The 16,232-nt window shown below is 38.4% G+C and overlaps 1 protein-coding gene across 1 annotated transcript; it reads right to left on the reverse strand.

The window, feature by feature from the left end:
- Positions 1 to 1,569: 1,569 nt before the first annotated feature.
- On the reverse strand, positions 1,570 to 15,659 carry AGA (aspartylglucosaminidase). The gene is made up of 9 exons (XM_064417759.1): positions 15,479 to 15,659; positions 13,471 to 13,624; positions 12,211 to 12,323; positions 9,491 to 9,603; positions 8,574 to 8,688; positions 6,568 to 6,643; positions 5,741 to 5,848; positions 3,542 to 3,675; positions 1,570 to 2,734 (listed from the first exon to the last, which is right to left on the reverse strand). The coding sequence occupies exons 1-9, from the start codon at positions 15,621 to 15,623 to the stop codon at positions 2,634 to 2,636; spliced, it is 1,059 nt and encodes a 352-aa protein (XP_064273829.1). The 5' UTR covers positions 15,624 to 15,659; the 3' UTR covers positions 1,570 to 2,633.
- Positions 15,660 to 16,232: the final 573 nt, after the last annotated feature.

Consider the following 16,232-nt stretch of genomic DNA (forward strand, 5'->3'; position numbering starts at 1 on the left):
ACTGAAATCGAAAACAGTAAAATACTTTTTTGCAACCCCAACAGATTGTCACAGTTTTTGCTTACTTTTGACAGGAGTTTGTACTTGGTATCTTTTCTAAAAGAATTTGTGTATCTACTGAGCACAACAGAACATCATTAACAACCTTTAAAGAAATATTTTAAGACAAAATATCAAGCCCATTATTTTTCTAATTCTGAATTCTGTCCATAACATCAGAATGGTATATTCTTAATATTATGATTTAATATATTGTCAAATTAATGATATTATCAAAATAACTTACAAAAACTAACCCTTTCATTTATAACTAATGCATCATCACAAGCAACCCATATTATCAAACCACATGTATTCGTGCCTATGTCTCATGAGACAAGTAATTTTCATAGAATAATAGAATCAGTAAGGTTGGAAAAGATCTCCAGGATCACCAAGTCCACCCTTTCATCAAACATCACCATGCCAACAAAACCATATTACAAAGTGCCATGTCCAGTCTTTTATGGAACACTTTCAGAGACAGTGTCTCCACCATCTCCCTGGGCAGCCTATTCCTATGCTTGACTACCCTTCCAGTGAAGAAACTCCTCCTGATATCCAACCTGAACTTCCCTTGGCACAGCTTGAGGCCATTTCCCCTTGTCCTGTCACTGGCAGTCTGGATAGAAAGGCTGCCTCTCACCTTGCCACGCCCTCCTTTCAGGCAGTTGTAAAGAGCAATAATGTACCCCCTAAGCCTCCTTTTCTCCAGGCTAAACAACCCCCCTCCCTCAGCCACTCCTAGGATTTACTCTCTGGACCCTTCAACAGCTCCACTGCCCTTCTCTGGGCTCACTCCAGCCCCTCAATGTCCCTTGTGTTATGAGGGGCCCAGAACTGGACAGAGGACTCAAAGTCTGGTTTCACCAGTGTTGAGCACAGAAGGACAATCCCTGCCCTGGTCCCACTGGCCACACCATTGCTGATCCAGGCCAGGATGCCATTGCCTTCCTGGCCATCTGGACACAGCTGGCTCACGTTCAGCTGCTGTCAGCCAGCACAGATAAGCTATGTAGGAAGTTAGCATTGTAACAGTGACTTTGAGATACACTGTTACAGGGTACTCATATTGTATACCTTTACTGGCATAGACTAGCTAGTACAGAATAACATAAGCACTGTAGAAAATAAGCTATGGATGTTCCCAAACCTCTTTAAGAAATGAATCCTGCGGATTAAGCTGCAGCCATTTGAGACATTACTGCTCTGCTCCCAGTACTGAACCTTCTATGTTCATAACCCATGATGCAATCTTCAAAGTAGCAATCACTAGGATTTTATTAATCTAGTTGCACTTGACTGCCTGAGTTATCTGTAGATGGAGCAGCCATGGAAGAAGGATTGTAGGTAGCACAGGTAGAAAACTTATCTTAATCCATTAAAGATGTACTCAGTAGGAACTTCTCTGACAAAAGCTTTCTGTGGCCTGCAGTGAATACTGCTACAACATGCTCTGAGGATCCAGTGACAGAAGTAAGTAAATCACTTTGTTGATGAAGTTCAATAGCAAGCCATTAAACATAGCCATTCTAGTTTGAATGGTTTATTTCCAGCTTTTAAAGATACCACCTTGAAACATAAAGCAATAATTAATTTAAGACACAGTACACAAGAATCTAAATTACTTTATTAATACATTAATGTGTGATTTTATTACCCAATGATTTTAAGTAGACAGAGAATAATTAAAGGGACAAGACATACTCTTTTTCCTTGTCTCCTCTTTTGCCATTCTGTAGCTCAAGTTTAGTAGAGATTCCATCAAATCAGCAAGCCACCAATTTAAGAGAATGATCAAAGAGATCTTCAAATACCTGTGGAATAATCCTCATGATGCTAAAGTTCTATTACAAATGAATCCTGGTGTCTCTAGACACAGAAAGTGACAAAACCCAAAGTTACAGGTAACTGTCACACTCTAGGCATTCAGCTGCTCCTTGGCAGAGGTTAATGTGCTGTAGGACAGGCTGAGTGCACAGCATATTGCTGACAAGGAAATCACTGTCATTATGGTTCATAACTTAACTTCCACTACAAAAAACAGGTGACAGGATGATTTCCAATTGTCTTCACATCCAGTCAGTCAACCAAAATTCCTGGAAGGTTTGTACCATGAGGGATGCTTGCATGTAGTCTCTATCCAAATGTATTCTCAGCTGTTGTGGAACAAGTTAGAATGGTCCATAACGACTTCTTGTCTCTTCAATGAAGCTTTGAAATAGTCTCCACTACTCCTCAAGCCTCTGTCCTTGCATGTCAGCATTTTAATGCAATTTTCTTTTCAAGATAAAAGGAAACCTGGACTAAATCTTAGAAAGACAATTAAATATTCTCAACATAAGTTTTATGTGTAGAGTCATAGCTCCACTTCCAGCCTGTTATTCCAAATGTCTGACAAATATATATTTAAATAGCAAGGCAAAGGGCCTGTTCAGTGGTTACTATTCATCACTTCTGGGTACTCACTTCTTAGGAAAACAAGCAGACCACAACAGCCATTAAATGCCAGAAACAACCATTTTAAGAAGTAATAGCTGGTGGAACTTAGCACTGTCCTCTTTTAAGTTGAGATGCTAACAGGATAAAAGAAATTAAATGCAGTCTACTACTTGCTCAGTTGGTTGACTTAGCAAAGGGTTTGAAACCATAAAGTGAAACTGAGTGAATCCTGGAATTTTATTACATGCAGCACCTAGGAAAAAAAAAAGTTCTAATTTACTACATTTGGGATTAGTCTCTCTGTCATCGTATTTTATCATCCAAAGATCCAGTTACTAATTCTACTACAGTGGTATAATTATTCTTTTACAATCTGTTTAACCCAAGACATATTGAAAGTATTTAATTTTGGAGTTAAAATACAGTACTACTAGTGCAATTAATGCTCTTATAGTACAATTCAAAACAGTAACACAAGTCAGGAAAATCTCTCTCTTTCAATCCTGATTAATTTAATGAGTTCCTTCAACACTAATCTCTTAAACACAGAACTACAGGAAGTAAGAGATCAAAAAACAAGCAAAGCAGTCTAACTATATAATCCACACTGATTAGCAAATTGTACTTCCTACTGATCTAAGAGTTCATTAATGAGATGCCTGGCACAATGACTACTCTTAGATCACTTTGAAGCTATGCTTAACATTCATACTCTCCTTCCCTTATGCCATATCTAGGGAAGGCAAAGTCTTTTTTTAAAAGCTTCAAATTAATCATATACAGTCCAGGAAAACAAATGAAGGTTGTAAATATTTCTGGGTTTTGCTAAGATTTCCACAAATTTTGTGAAAGTCTAAGACATCAAAACACAAAATTAAATTATCGCCAGTCTGCACTAGGACACAGCTGCCCTGCTAACCAGCATTCCATACTGTGAATGGCCAGTACCACTGCAGTCTTTAAAGAATAATTAAAGAGTTCTTTAAAATCTATGTTCAGTTTTCTACATCCGTGACCTAGTTAGGAACAAGCACCTTTGTCTGCAAAACAAAATACATACCATAACTTCCAGTTGTATTGGCACAAATGATAGCACCAAAGAACTTTGGAGCATACTTCTGGATTCTGGAAATAACTTTCTGACAGGCTACTGTTGGGTCTGTTCCCATCCTCATATATTCCACAGCTTGATAACTAAAAAAAAAAAACAATCCCATACCCAGAAAATTAGCCATATTTAGGTTATGTAATTTAAAGTACCACAGAAAAGACCCTGGTTTCACTGAATAATGGAAACACATGACAATTTTTTTAGGCCAACTTCATATTGGCAACTATTACTCAAACTGTATACAAAAAGCAATCAAAAACAAGACTAAAAGGGACTACAAGATGTCATCTATACCATCCATCATTCTAAGGCAGGCCAAACCAAGACAGAACTCTGATCATTTGCAGTAGAAGAGGCTAAGCAAAAGATCAGTTGAAGAACTGCAAGGAGCAGTGGCTTAGAAGACTTAATGGCTTCTACTTTTCATAACATGATTGGGTTTAACATTAGAAGTAATTGCTAGTTTTCAGAAAGGCTAATGTCAAGATAATTTTTTGAGGAAAACTCCACATTACTTTACTGATAAATTACTGAGTTGAGTAAGCATTAAAAAAACCTTACAGAAAAAAATTTAAGATTCTGAAAATATCAAAATTGACAGATTTTCTCTATTTTATGAATATGAAGGTACCATGTTTTGATCAGGATTTTGAGCTACTTTCAACCTTTTTGCAAAGTGATTAAAAAAACCCCCTTATTCTAAGAGTAATCAAAATTAATTTCCTTTATATTGAAAGAAATTGCTTGAGATGAACCAGCTGCATTTCCAAAATGTCCTGAGGTAAAAAATTACCTATGTTGTCATTTTCTTTCACAACCTGCAGATTAAATGATAACTCATGACATAACTTACAGGCAAACAACATTTTATCACTTTGATGAAAGACGCATATACCAAACTCATTACACTAAGACATCTACAGATTGCATTAATTACAGATATTATCAAAGTACCACAGAAGAGAAAAACTCTTGCATTTCAATACTCTCTATTATCTTTGATTTATTCTAACAATCAAATAGGTTCAAGTTATCTAAAGATAACTATCTGAATATAAAGCTGTATTTCACTCTTGTTTAATCAAAACTCAACAAGAACTTACCACCTCAATGAAAGCATACAGAAAATATTAACAATTTTGCCCTTTATTTGACACTTTCTTCACTTCTGGGAGGTTAATTCTTATCTTTGTTTTCATGTGGAAATATCTAAATATCATGGAATTAGTAAAAATCTTTATCTATAAGGAGACAGCAATTAACCACCTAGTCTGGTGATTAACCCACTGGTGCCAACATTACATGTTCTAAGCATTACAGACAAACACTTCAGGCTGCTTAAGTGCAATCTAAGCTTTTACTGACTAGCCTTATAGTGGAGATTAACTCACTACTCATCTTGGTATCTTGTATGACAAGAGAGATAATTCATGAAGTTGTCAACTGCCTTGTATTTAAAAGACTGACTCAGAACAGCTTGAAATTCACTGACAGCATCAGTAAATATACAACAGCTAGCAGGCTTTCTTGGCTGCCAGAGTTTCAGAAAAGTTGCCTGAGCAATATGAAGGCCACTTCTGTATTATCCTTCAGCATCACTGCCCATTATGTTTAGCATGGACTTCAATAATTGATTCCTGCTGAGACCAACCCAGGAGGATGCTCAAGAAGAGAGCCATTTCTCACACAGTTTATGCAACCACTGTGACAACACTAAAACACCTTTTCAGTTTCAAATTAGATGCAATTACAAAGGATTGCTGCAGTGATACCTCCTGAGTGAGCTGAGACCCACAGCTCATCCTTTCTACAATTTATGATACTTTCCCACACAACAAAATGCTTTGGAGAAGAAAGCTAATTGGTTCTGCTAAAAAGCATACAGGTTGGAAATATACTCATTACCGGCTGCCTGTTTGCTCACAGCTTGGCAGTATTAAGGGATCTGTCATCAGGATATTTAAGTCTCTTCTTTTAAGACAGATCATAAGGGTAACTTGGTTCTGCTATTATTCTTTCCCCTTCCACTCCTTCCTTTACTCCCACTTCAGCAGCCACTAAGTCAGACCATATTTTTAGTCAATTTCTTCATTCGCTGAGTCCACATTTTGCTGCAGAAATCCAGCAAAGTGTGCCCTAAGAACAAACCTGGGTAAGAAGCGCATCATGATGTCACCATCCCCAGTGGCTGCAGCTCCTCCGGCTGAACTATCCGCGTAGGATCCCGCTCCAGCTATTGGAGAATCTCCCACACGGCTGTAGTGAACAATGGAAAATAAAAACCAAATTTTGTCAGTCTTACTGCCTCCAGCTGACTTAGCATTAAACCCACAGGAGAACAGAACAGGTAAAGAGGTCAAGCCACTGCAGTCAAAAGTCTTGTTTTAAAACTACCTGTAAAAATGATCTGTGATAACCTGACTGACCTGAGGCTTAATCCACCACCAATGCATAAGTTTCTGTTTTTATACTGACTATAGTTAAGCCAGTGAGCTTTAGCCTGTGGGCAACAGTAAGCAGCTGGGGACATTAATTTGTTCAATAACTTGTTGCTAAATCCAGAAATTGTCTGACTTGGTTGACAGACAATAATCCTAACTGTGTAGAAAAAGTATCTCAAAGACAAAACACAAGCCTGAGGCTCTGGTTTTATGTACATTTCTTAGGAGACTGTGTGCCTCTCCAAAATGCTTATTTGTCCCTGGTGTCTTGCCTTACAAGTTGTCTCACAACTGTGCCAGTTATTTGTGTCTCTATATGGTGAATTAAGCAAGCTGAAAAACAAGCATTCCCTCAAATGCAACACATACTCTTGCGACTGCATCAGCTTCTCTATATTAGGATTTATGGCAAGTGCACAAAAAAAAAGCAAAGTCATTTTATGACCTACAGGTTAATGTTTTAAGCCTCAATGACAAGTTTAACATAGGAAACAAGGTGGGTAAAAAAGCTTTTTTGTGAAATCAGATACTAACCCTGGAAGTTTGTGGATTGCACCATTAGTAGATGTCCCAGAAGCAACGGTTCCACTCACACCAATTACAACCATACCTAAGATTTTCAACAGGGACAAAACATATTCAGGAATACTACTAGCATATTTATTTAGTTGGAACTACCCTTATCAAACAGAACCACAATGCCCAGACTATTCAAATTACTGATATCCTGAAATACAGGAGTTGTAATCTTTTGGAAAACAAGTTCTTTTTAAAAGATATTTGAAAATTTTTACAATCTAGTACAAGAGCTCAAAAAAGAAAGTTAAAGAGTGAGTGCCACACTGTTCAGAGCTATGTTACTGCTGCCCAAGCAGTCACTGCCTCCTGATACACACCTTTGTTAACCAGTAGAGAATAAATACCTGGTGTCACCACATCAAGCTCCAATACCATCAGAGCAACAAAGTTTAGAAATTATAAATGGTACTTGAAGGAAATTTAAAAAGAAGTCAGATGCATGACCTTAAATTTGGCAATGACATATTGCCTACCAAAGTAACTAGAATTGCATGATGGACAATCAAATGTATGGATGAGCCTACCTCTTGCCAATTTTGTGCTGGTGAGAAAGCCACTGACTAATACTAAAGAAATTTAGACCATCACTTGGAATCAGATTTGGGATCAGTTGCCTCTCCATATAGCAAAACCTTACCTCCATAGAGCAGGAGAGGACGTGAATTGCTGCTAGCATAAAACTCCAGCACAAACTGACAGCCAAGAAGAATTTGGCGAGATCAATTCTGTTTCTCTGACCTCACTAAGCAGTATCTTCTCCTCACAGAAAAACTTCCTGACCAGGAGCTAAAAACATAGAGGCACAGACTCAATGGCCTCTGCAATAAGACTGGAAAGGCATCAGCTCTTACCAATGTCCCAAATGCATGCTGAATGAAGACTTCTGTGCTACTCACAGAATTATTTCGTATGTAAAACAATGGCGTGGGAGAACTTGAAATACTAATACAAAATACCATCATTCACTACAAAACAGCTTAGGACTACTTAATGATAGATCAATTCTTAAATTGTATTTAGCAAATTCCTCTCTCCTGACACTCCATAATTTCTAAGTTTTCCAGCACTTACTGAATTACCCCAGTAAGTAAGCTAGCTATCAACTTCAGAATTTGGTAGGTTGCTTGACTTCTGTAGACCATTAATTGATTATTAGTAGGATTAAAAGAAGAAAGACTAACATTTGAAACAACTTGTTAATTCTTGGTCTTATAAATACCATCAGACAAAAACTTATGGCTAAACTTAGAAAAATCCAAATTAAACCAAAAAGTCCAAGTTTCAAGACAACAAAGTATAAAGATATGAAAGACATGAATCTCTAACTGCTCTAGTCCTTTGTCTGATCTGCTCATTAATCAACTTATAGTCTTAGCAATTAATGATCCTCAATCAGTAAACTCTCAGAAGTTTTTGGGACTACTACTGCTAACTTGTTTTAATGTTAGTTTCTGTAGAAATTTACTGATTTAGAAAAAAGCCATGATAGAAGAAAAATGAAAGCAAACTTTAATTTATAAGCTTAAGGAGTGTGAAAAACACTGCTTTTAGTTGGCAACAGGATTAATGGTATACTCATTTCTTCTACCACTGCAAGGCCTTTTAAGTTGGTCTGACAGCACACCATAATCAAGACAAACATAATTATTTTAAACTTAGTCAGTTTCCTAAGCATCCACGGCTGCCCAAGCAATTATGCCAAGCTATCTCTGGGAAAAGCAGCAAGGCAATGAACAAGAGTTAATGGCTAAAATGAAGCCAAATGTTTGTGCAACCAGTAAACTTGAAAAAAACAAATCCTACTTTTAGGCACTCCATCCTAACACATCAGTAACAGAATCTTGAAACCACTGTAAACAGAAAATAATTCCTATATTAAATACTCTTCTTTAAATAATATGATTTAATCATTAGAGGAATGAGAAAAAAAGATCAGCATCAGAGTTACCAAAAGTTGTTACCGATAGTATCATGGTTATGAACACTTCTTTGTGAGCTGGTTTGCTCTTCTTTATAAGTTACTTTTTCACGCCGTTTATATGGTCCACAGGATTTTGAAGAGTCTGGCACCACATTCTGTAATTAGTTTGTGATTTGCATGAATAATATAACATAGTCAATACAGATAAATTAAAAAATACTCTAAACAATACCTATAATCTACCATAAAGGCATTAGATGCCCAGTACTCAAACCACAGAGATGTACTGAGATCCCAAAAATTGTTTTGCTTAATGAATAAAGACTGATTTCTGGTATTACACAGTAAAATGATTTTCCTGGAAAAGTTACGTTCTTTAAATTAAGGACTCTCTTTTGCTCAACTGACTGGTCAAAAAAGACCCCAAATCATTGTACAAACATGTAGAATTCTTTAACATCCAAAGCAAAAAAAAAAAGCCCCATTCAAACAACAAGCCAAGCTCACCGCAACAGGCAAGTTTAATGGACATCTGCACTAACTTGATGTACTCATAGGTCTGCATAAAGCCTCTCAACTAACTATTTAAAGACCTTAATTACTACTGTAAGATTTTCTTTCATAAATTTATACATGCATCAAAAAATACATGCACTGTTTGTTTATTTTGGTAAATTAAGAATTTACCAAAGAAGAATTTTTGTCCCAATTAAGAATTAAAGAAAAACTCCCACACCAAAACACTACTGCAGCAAGGTCAAAAGCAGCAGGATCTAAGAAATAATAACTAGACACATGCACTCCCAAGTCTAGCAAGTGCTTAGTAATACCAAGTTTTCTGTCTAATAAGCAAAACTTCTTTTCTTCACATGTAAAGTGTAACTTCAATATAAGCTAAAAGAAAGAGGCACTACTGACTTTCTAAATCTGCCCTGCACTGCCATAAATGCACTGTACCTTCCAGTAGTTTGGCTGACAGCTTTGATTCAGCCACTCTGAATACAGCGAAAGGGATTTCTGGGTAGTTAAATCTTCATATGGAAACCCCATTCTTACAGCAAACAGGGAGGCTTGAAAAGCAAGAACAAAATAAAAAAGAAATATTCATTTATTCACAGCTTTATGGGTTTTATGATAATGTATTCATGTTTTGTTTTTTTAGAAATCAAGAAATTCGACATCCTTTTTGGAGATGAGAAATACATCTTCAGGGACCAGTATCAGCCATTAGAGTGATGTACAACTGCAGTAGCCAACTCCCGTTTCACAGACAGTGACATAAAAGTTTTCCCAATGAAAGAGGAACAAATTCAACTCTGTTAATAAACTGGACACAATTAAGAGGGTGAAGCAAGAACGACCTAGGCTGTGTGCATCACAGAAATAAATAAGTCATACAAATATAACTGTATTTTCCCTAAAAAGCAAACTTGTATCAAATATAAAGAACACAACACTACGTTTGCCATTAAAACTGATACCTGAAAAAAGCAATCCACCAGTTTAAATCACATTACACTTCGTCCTTGCAGCTTTAGAAATGACTGCTTCCTTGTTTTGAAAATTAATATTGTATGTGGCAAGAGAGCAAAAGAAATACCAACACAAGCAATGAAAGAATGCTACACTTCTAAGAAAGACTTATCATTAGGCAAAGGGAAAAGAAAAAAGATAACTCTTCTGTCATATTTTAGCTGTAGACACCTTTGATATTACCCAGTAACAGATACTGTTGCTAGGTTCAGATGCTTGAATTTATATTATCAATCCTTGATAATATCACTATAATACACAACTGAACAAACTTATCCAGTCCTAAAATTAAGAGAAGTCTTCAATCATTTCTGGACTGCTTTTTTTTCTATATTTTTCTTAAAAACTGACACAAGTATCAGCACTCAGAGGAAAAGAAAACTGATAGATTCAATTAGATAAATATTTTCCCAGGCAGGGATCAGGCAGGCAGAATTTTTTTTTTGTTTTTCTTTTTTTTAAAAATTTTATTTTATTTTTATTTTTTAAAGATAAAATTGTGCTTGTGTATATTTGTCAAGAATTCTTTCATGGTTTTTGAAACATTGTTTCTATTCCAGGAAGCAGAGTTCCTAATTTTGCATCTTGAATAAAAAAATGCCTGCAGAGGTTACATGCATTTATATGAAAATATTTTATTACTCTAGCTATCTTTTCTGTAATACAAGTATTTCTATTTAGAAATACAAGTATTTCTATTTAGTTCTCTCACATAGCAGTTCAAAGGTTCATATGGATTTTCTTTTATTTTTACTCATCTTCATCTTGTGAGGACAACCATAGATTCTCTTATCCAAATTCCAATTTCCACAAAAATACATTTCTTCAAAAGAAATAGTCTTTCTCAATTTCTCCACTGCTTTCATTAATTCACTAACATTAAACACCATCTCAAATTTTTACTCAGATGAATCTTTAGCTTTCACATCTTTCTTTTGCCATTACTGCTAGATGTTTTCTTCTGAGCAAGCTATCACTGACAGTAAGTATTCAGCATAATAAATTTGTCCACATGCCTCCATTAGGCAAAGAGCCATCTTCTCAGGTTAGAAGATGTATCTAAAATCAGCACTTTAATCCTTCTGTTTCTTCATTTTCCTTATCCTTTCTGTTAATTCTCCTGATTAAAAGTTAAAAATACTACGGTAACTAGCAATGAGGGGCAAATGAATATTAGGAGTATTGCTTCCTCCGCTATTTGCACCTGACCAATTTATTTTTCTGCACTACATGTGAAATTTCTCTTAGAAAAGTCACTCATCATCATGGTCAATTGCCTTAAATTAAATAGTATCTACAGGTTTCTCTGTTCAGACCTTCAAACTGTATCCTCACTTCCCAAAATTGTTTCATTTAACTCCATCAAAAGTTGCTCGTGCACTTACTCTGTACATGCTAATTAATTATTTCAAGAATATTTAATCTTTTCTTATCAATTTCAAAGCCCTTGAGTCACCATTAATGCTCAGATGTCATTTTCCACACTTGTTTGCATATTTCTTTCTGAGCAGGTACAGGCTCAGAGCAGGCTTCTTAAAAGCCAAGAAAATGTTCACTACTCACTCCTCTGGGGAATGAACAGCTGTTTTTGAAACTGGTACTATTCTACCAACAGCAGCCTGTATTTAAAAAGCTCAGCTAACCCTCCAATTTGCTACTGCTCTTTTGTTGTGCCTGGGAGTACAGCCTCTAATGAGTTCTCACTAATACTTTTAAACTATGAAATACACTAATCACAATATATACCAAAATATTACAATTTAACTCCAGTGTCTATTAATTCTGCCATTCCTTAGAAAAAGTTACTTAATGGTTTTAAATGCAACATTTACATCTAACCGTTTCTATAATGTCTTTTAATAAATAATCTTTGGTAACTTGGTTATCAGTGATATTAGCCTTGGGATTACAGGTCAATATTTGCAGTTAAGCTGATGGAAAAAAACATACAACTATTTTTTCTGTCTAAAAATAAACCTATTTCATGGACACAGAATGAAAGAATAAACACTTTTGAACTATTTGAGTAGACTGATTCAATTGTCAAGGAGTTCTTCCTCTTCTATTACCAAGATGAAAACAATTTTATTATGAAGTATTTTAAAATGAGGGTTTGACTTGGAAACAGTTAAAGAAATAATTACCTGACTCTCCCACTAGTAATGTATGCTTAGTGTATTCAATGACCTTTCGTGCTACACCAATTGCGTTTTTCACATGCCTGAGATCCGCAACAGCCCCAACTTCCATAGTGTTGCTGGAAACAAGGAATATTCAAAACTTATTATAACTCCAAGAATAATTACACATTTTTTACTAGACAAAATTTGTTCTCATCTAAATAAAAAAGCTTGCTCCTTTACCATAATGCTTCAATTGATCTATGCCATAGACAGATGTCACTACATTAGCAGGGAAAGACTTCCTACATATATTGTTTCCTTTCACAGGCATGGAGATGGTGCTCAAGAAACAGTACTTCCATTCACAGCAATATTTTCAATAGAGTAACTACTTTGTTACATAAACTCATAACATGAACCTCACATTTGCAATTACTTTTTAATCACGACAGCTTTAAACAGTAAATAAATGATTGAAGACAATTGTTCCAAAAGTGAAATATTTATGGACAAAGGGAAAGCTAACAATGCTACAAGTCATCCCTTTCAACTGCTACAGCAAGAACTGGATTAATGCACTACAAGTGAAGAGTTATTTGCCACTCTTCCAACAATCAGGTATGTTATTTTTCCTTGTTCCACAAGTTAGCTTGTCCCATACTCAGCCTCAAACCACCAAGATGCTGTAACAACCCTTAAGTGTGCTAAAAATGGCAGGTGTGAGAAACAAGTTAATGGAAGTTGGCTTTCACTGGGTGTTGTGTGAATTGGTATTATTAATTATATTGTTGATTAAATATTATGATGTTGTCAATATTGATATAGCAATATGTGCTGTGGAGTGGTTGATGTTGTTGCAGTGGCCTAGCTGTAAGGCTGGTTTTGTGAGGATGGTTTTGTGTGTTGTGTAGGTTTGTGAGTTTACATTGGATGGACTGCTGCTGGCCAAACCTTTGAGACATGACTTTAAAATGAGCAGAACTCACACAGTGATAGTCCTGAGGACCACAGTGATGAAACTGCATGGATGCCCACGAGAGTGATGTGGGGCGAGACTATGTAAAATCAAAACAAATACGCAGCAAGCTGATGGAACACCTGGGGCATAAAATGCAGAGCTGCCGTTTTGTGGATGAGCCTCTGGCGTTCAGCCATGCTCTCAGCGCTGTACCTTTTGCCTTGTGAACTTTTTTATTCTTCTCAATAAAAGTCTTATAATGCCTTCCCACTTGAGGCCCGAGTCATTTATAACAGACTCTCTTATCCATACAGTTTCCTTACCCATCCATTATCATGGCATCCAGAGTTGTTTCTCCACTTTCATCTGGGCTTCCTCCGTATCCCACGCTCCCATCGCACTGATCGATCTCACACTGACCACAGCCTCTCTCGACTGCATCCAGCTCTGAACCTCCCGACTCCAATACTCTCCAAGCTGCAATCAACACAAATTATTAAATGTCACTAGGGAAAAGTTTCCACTGCTGTTTGAAGACAGACATGATGCAGGTGCACCACATAAGTGGATAAAAAACAGGAAACTATAAATCACAGACTATGAAGTCAAAATACAAAGATAACCAAAAGAATTGGTTATATTTTCTAAATTCACTATTCACTTTTCTAAATATTCTTTTTCTTGTGTATCTAATTAGTGTTTCTGACTAAGAAACAGAGCTTTTATTTTGACGGAGATATTATTTATTAACAATTATCACAAGTTCTCTATATCAAATACCTTTCCCTGTCCAGAACCAATCATTAATTTATCACCACTTCTTTAAAGCCTTCTGGGAGAAGAAAGAGGGGAAAAAATCTTTCCCCTCAAAAAAAGAAAATAAAAAGGCCAAAAAAAAAACTGCCCTCAAAAATTTCGTATGAGAAATATTAAGTGCCCAATTCCAGAATAAAAAGGTATAAACCTACATCAGCAACTACGTAAGCACAAAAGCAAAGTGAAAATTATATTTAAGGAAATAATTCTCCACATTCCCCTGTTCAACCCTTGGTCTTCCATTCTTCAGGATCTACATCATGGTGCTGCTTTGTAAGACATGGCATATGTGTCAAACAACATGACTTGAATACACTGAGCCTGAAGGCATTGCACATACAAGATTTCACAAGGATGGACCTCAGGCAAGATCTTCTAAGGTGCCTGAGCTTGCTGCCACTGACAATCACAGTCCTGCTTACTCCAATTTGTGCTGGCTCTGGTGCTCCATCACCTGACAAACCCAGCACAGGGAAAGCAGCAAATGCCAAGAAGCCTAATCATCACAGATGCTTCACGACTAATACATGAAGTTGCCTGCACCAGGGAAGCAGTAAGCCTTAATACCATGCATCCAACTCCACACATGCTTGCCTCTATTACAAACTCAGTGTGAGGAGTATTGTCTGATACCTATTACCTTTACTGCCGTGAGTAGCCTTAGCACAGGCTTTCAGAAGCTGCAAAGCCAAGGGCCTTGCAATTTTCATGAGTGCACTTCTGGCCATTGCAAAGCTTTATTGGTAACTCATTTCACAAGTAAGCCAAATTTTGTGGTTTATTTAGAGGTTATTTACAACTCGGCTGTAATAAAACAATCTGCAAGTCTTTTGAAATTACTATTCACAGCTAATGTAAGTTGCCACAGGGAAAGCCTGCTTTGACAGCCAACAACACATCACAAAACAACAGTTTCGAAGAAATAATGTAACTACCTAATTCTTTAGAGGAATAAAAAAAAAACCAAACCCAAAAAACAACAAAACCTTTAAATACTGCACAAGAGTGCAAACTACATTATTAACAAAAGCATGTTATTTTATCTAGCTTTTCCGCAGTTCGTAACTCCCCTCGTTAGTTTTTCTGGGTTTTGGTCGGGTTTTTTAGCGTGATTTCCCATCGTGGAAAGTGAAACCATTTGCTTGCAGGCTCCCAGCGGCAGAGAGACGGACGGGCAAGCTCCGGCGCTGGGCCCTTCCATAGGAAGGGAAACCCTTTCCAAGCCAGCCGAGGCACGTCCCGCCGCCTCCCCGCCGGCAGCGGGGCTGCCTCCGAGCCGTGACGGGGCAGCGGCCAGCAGAGCCCGGGCTCGGCCGGGCAGCCGGGTCACAGCCCGCTCCTTCTGGGCACGCTTCAGCCCAGCCACCTCTCAGAGGCTCGCTCTTCCTTAACCAGCACCACCCCCCAGGTCCGCCCGGCAGCCCCTCAGCAGGAGGCGCTCCCGAAAGGCAGCGACGGGCGCGGCGCAGCACCGCCCCACCCGCCCCGCTGCAGCCCGGGGCCCCGCCGGGACACCTGTCTCTGCGGCCGTCCTAAACGCCCAGGTGTTGATGACTACAGGGAGAGCGGCAGCTGAGGCGGCGCCTGCCGGCGTCAGCACACCGAGGAAGAGGAGCCCGACCATCACCCCCAGCCAGTCCCCGCCGCGTCCCGCCGCCATCACGCCCGGCCCGGCCCCGCTCAGCTCCGCCGCCCCCGAGCCGGCGGCGCAGGCGCGCACGGCCCGGCAATGGCCGCGCTGCCCGCGGGCGCTGCGAGCGCGGCCGAGCCGGCGCTGACCCTGCCCCGGCCAGGGAAACAGTGTGTGTTAGCAAAGGCCGAGGCCCACGCCCACAAATACAGTTTGTATTTCGCAGAATCACAGAATGGTTTCGGTGCGAAGGGACCTTAAAGATCACATAGTTCCAACCCCCCTTCCATAGGCGAGGACACCATCCAGTACCCCAAACTGTTCGGACACCCATCCAGCCTGGTCTTGAACTTCCAGGAATGAGGTGTGCACAGCTTCCCGGAGTAGCCTGTTCCAGTCCCTTGCCACCCTCAGAGTAATGAATTCTGTCCTAATATGTAATCGAAGCCTACTCTTTGAATTTGAACCTGTTCCCCTTGTCTTGTCACTACATGTACATCTAAATAGTCTTGCCTCATCTTTCCAGTAAGTTCCCTTCAGGTACTGGAAAGCTGCAATTAGGTCACCCTGAAGCCTTTCCAGGCAGAACAACTCCAGTTATGTCAGCTTTTTCTCTCTCGAGGTGCTCCATCCTTCTGA

Source organism: Passer domesticus, chromosome 4 (assembly GCF_036417665.1).
Source record: "Passer domesticus isolate bPasDom1 chromosome 4, bPasDom1.hap1, whole genome shotgun sequence".
Lineage (NCBI taxonomy): Eukaryota > Metazoa > Chordata > Aves > Passeriformes > Passeridae > Passer > Passer domesticus.

Excerpts from the sequence above, each read along its gene's own strand:
- AGA (XM_064417759.1), bottom strand. The coding sequence starts at position 15,623 with ATGGCGGCGGGACGCGGCGGGGACTGGCTGGGGGTGATGGTCGGGCTC. Across the intron at positions 8,689-9,490 it reads GTCAGCCAAACTACTGGAAG|AATGTGGTGCCAGACTCTTC; the intron begins GTACAGTGCATT and ends AACTAATTACAG. Across the intron at positions 3,676-5,740 it reads ATGATGCGCTTCTTACCCAG|TTATCAAGCTGTGGAATATA; the intron begins GTTTGTTCTTAG and ends TTTTTTTTTTAG.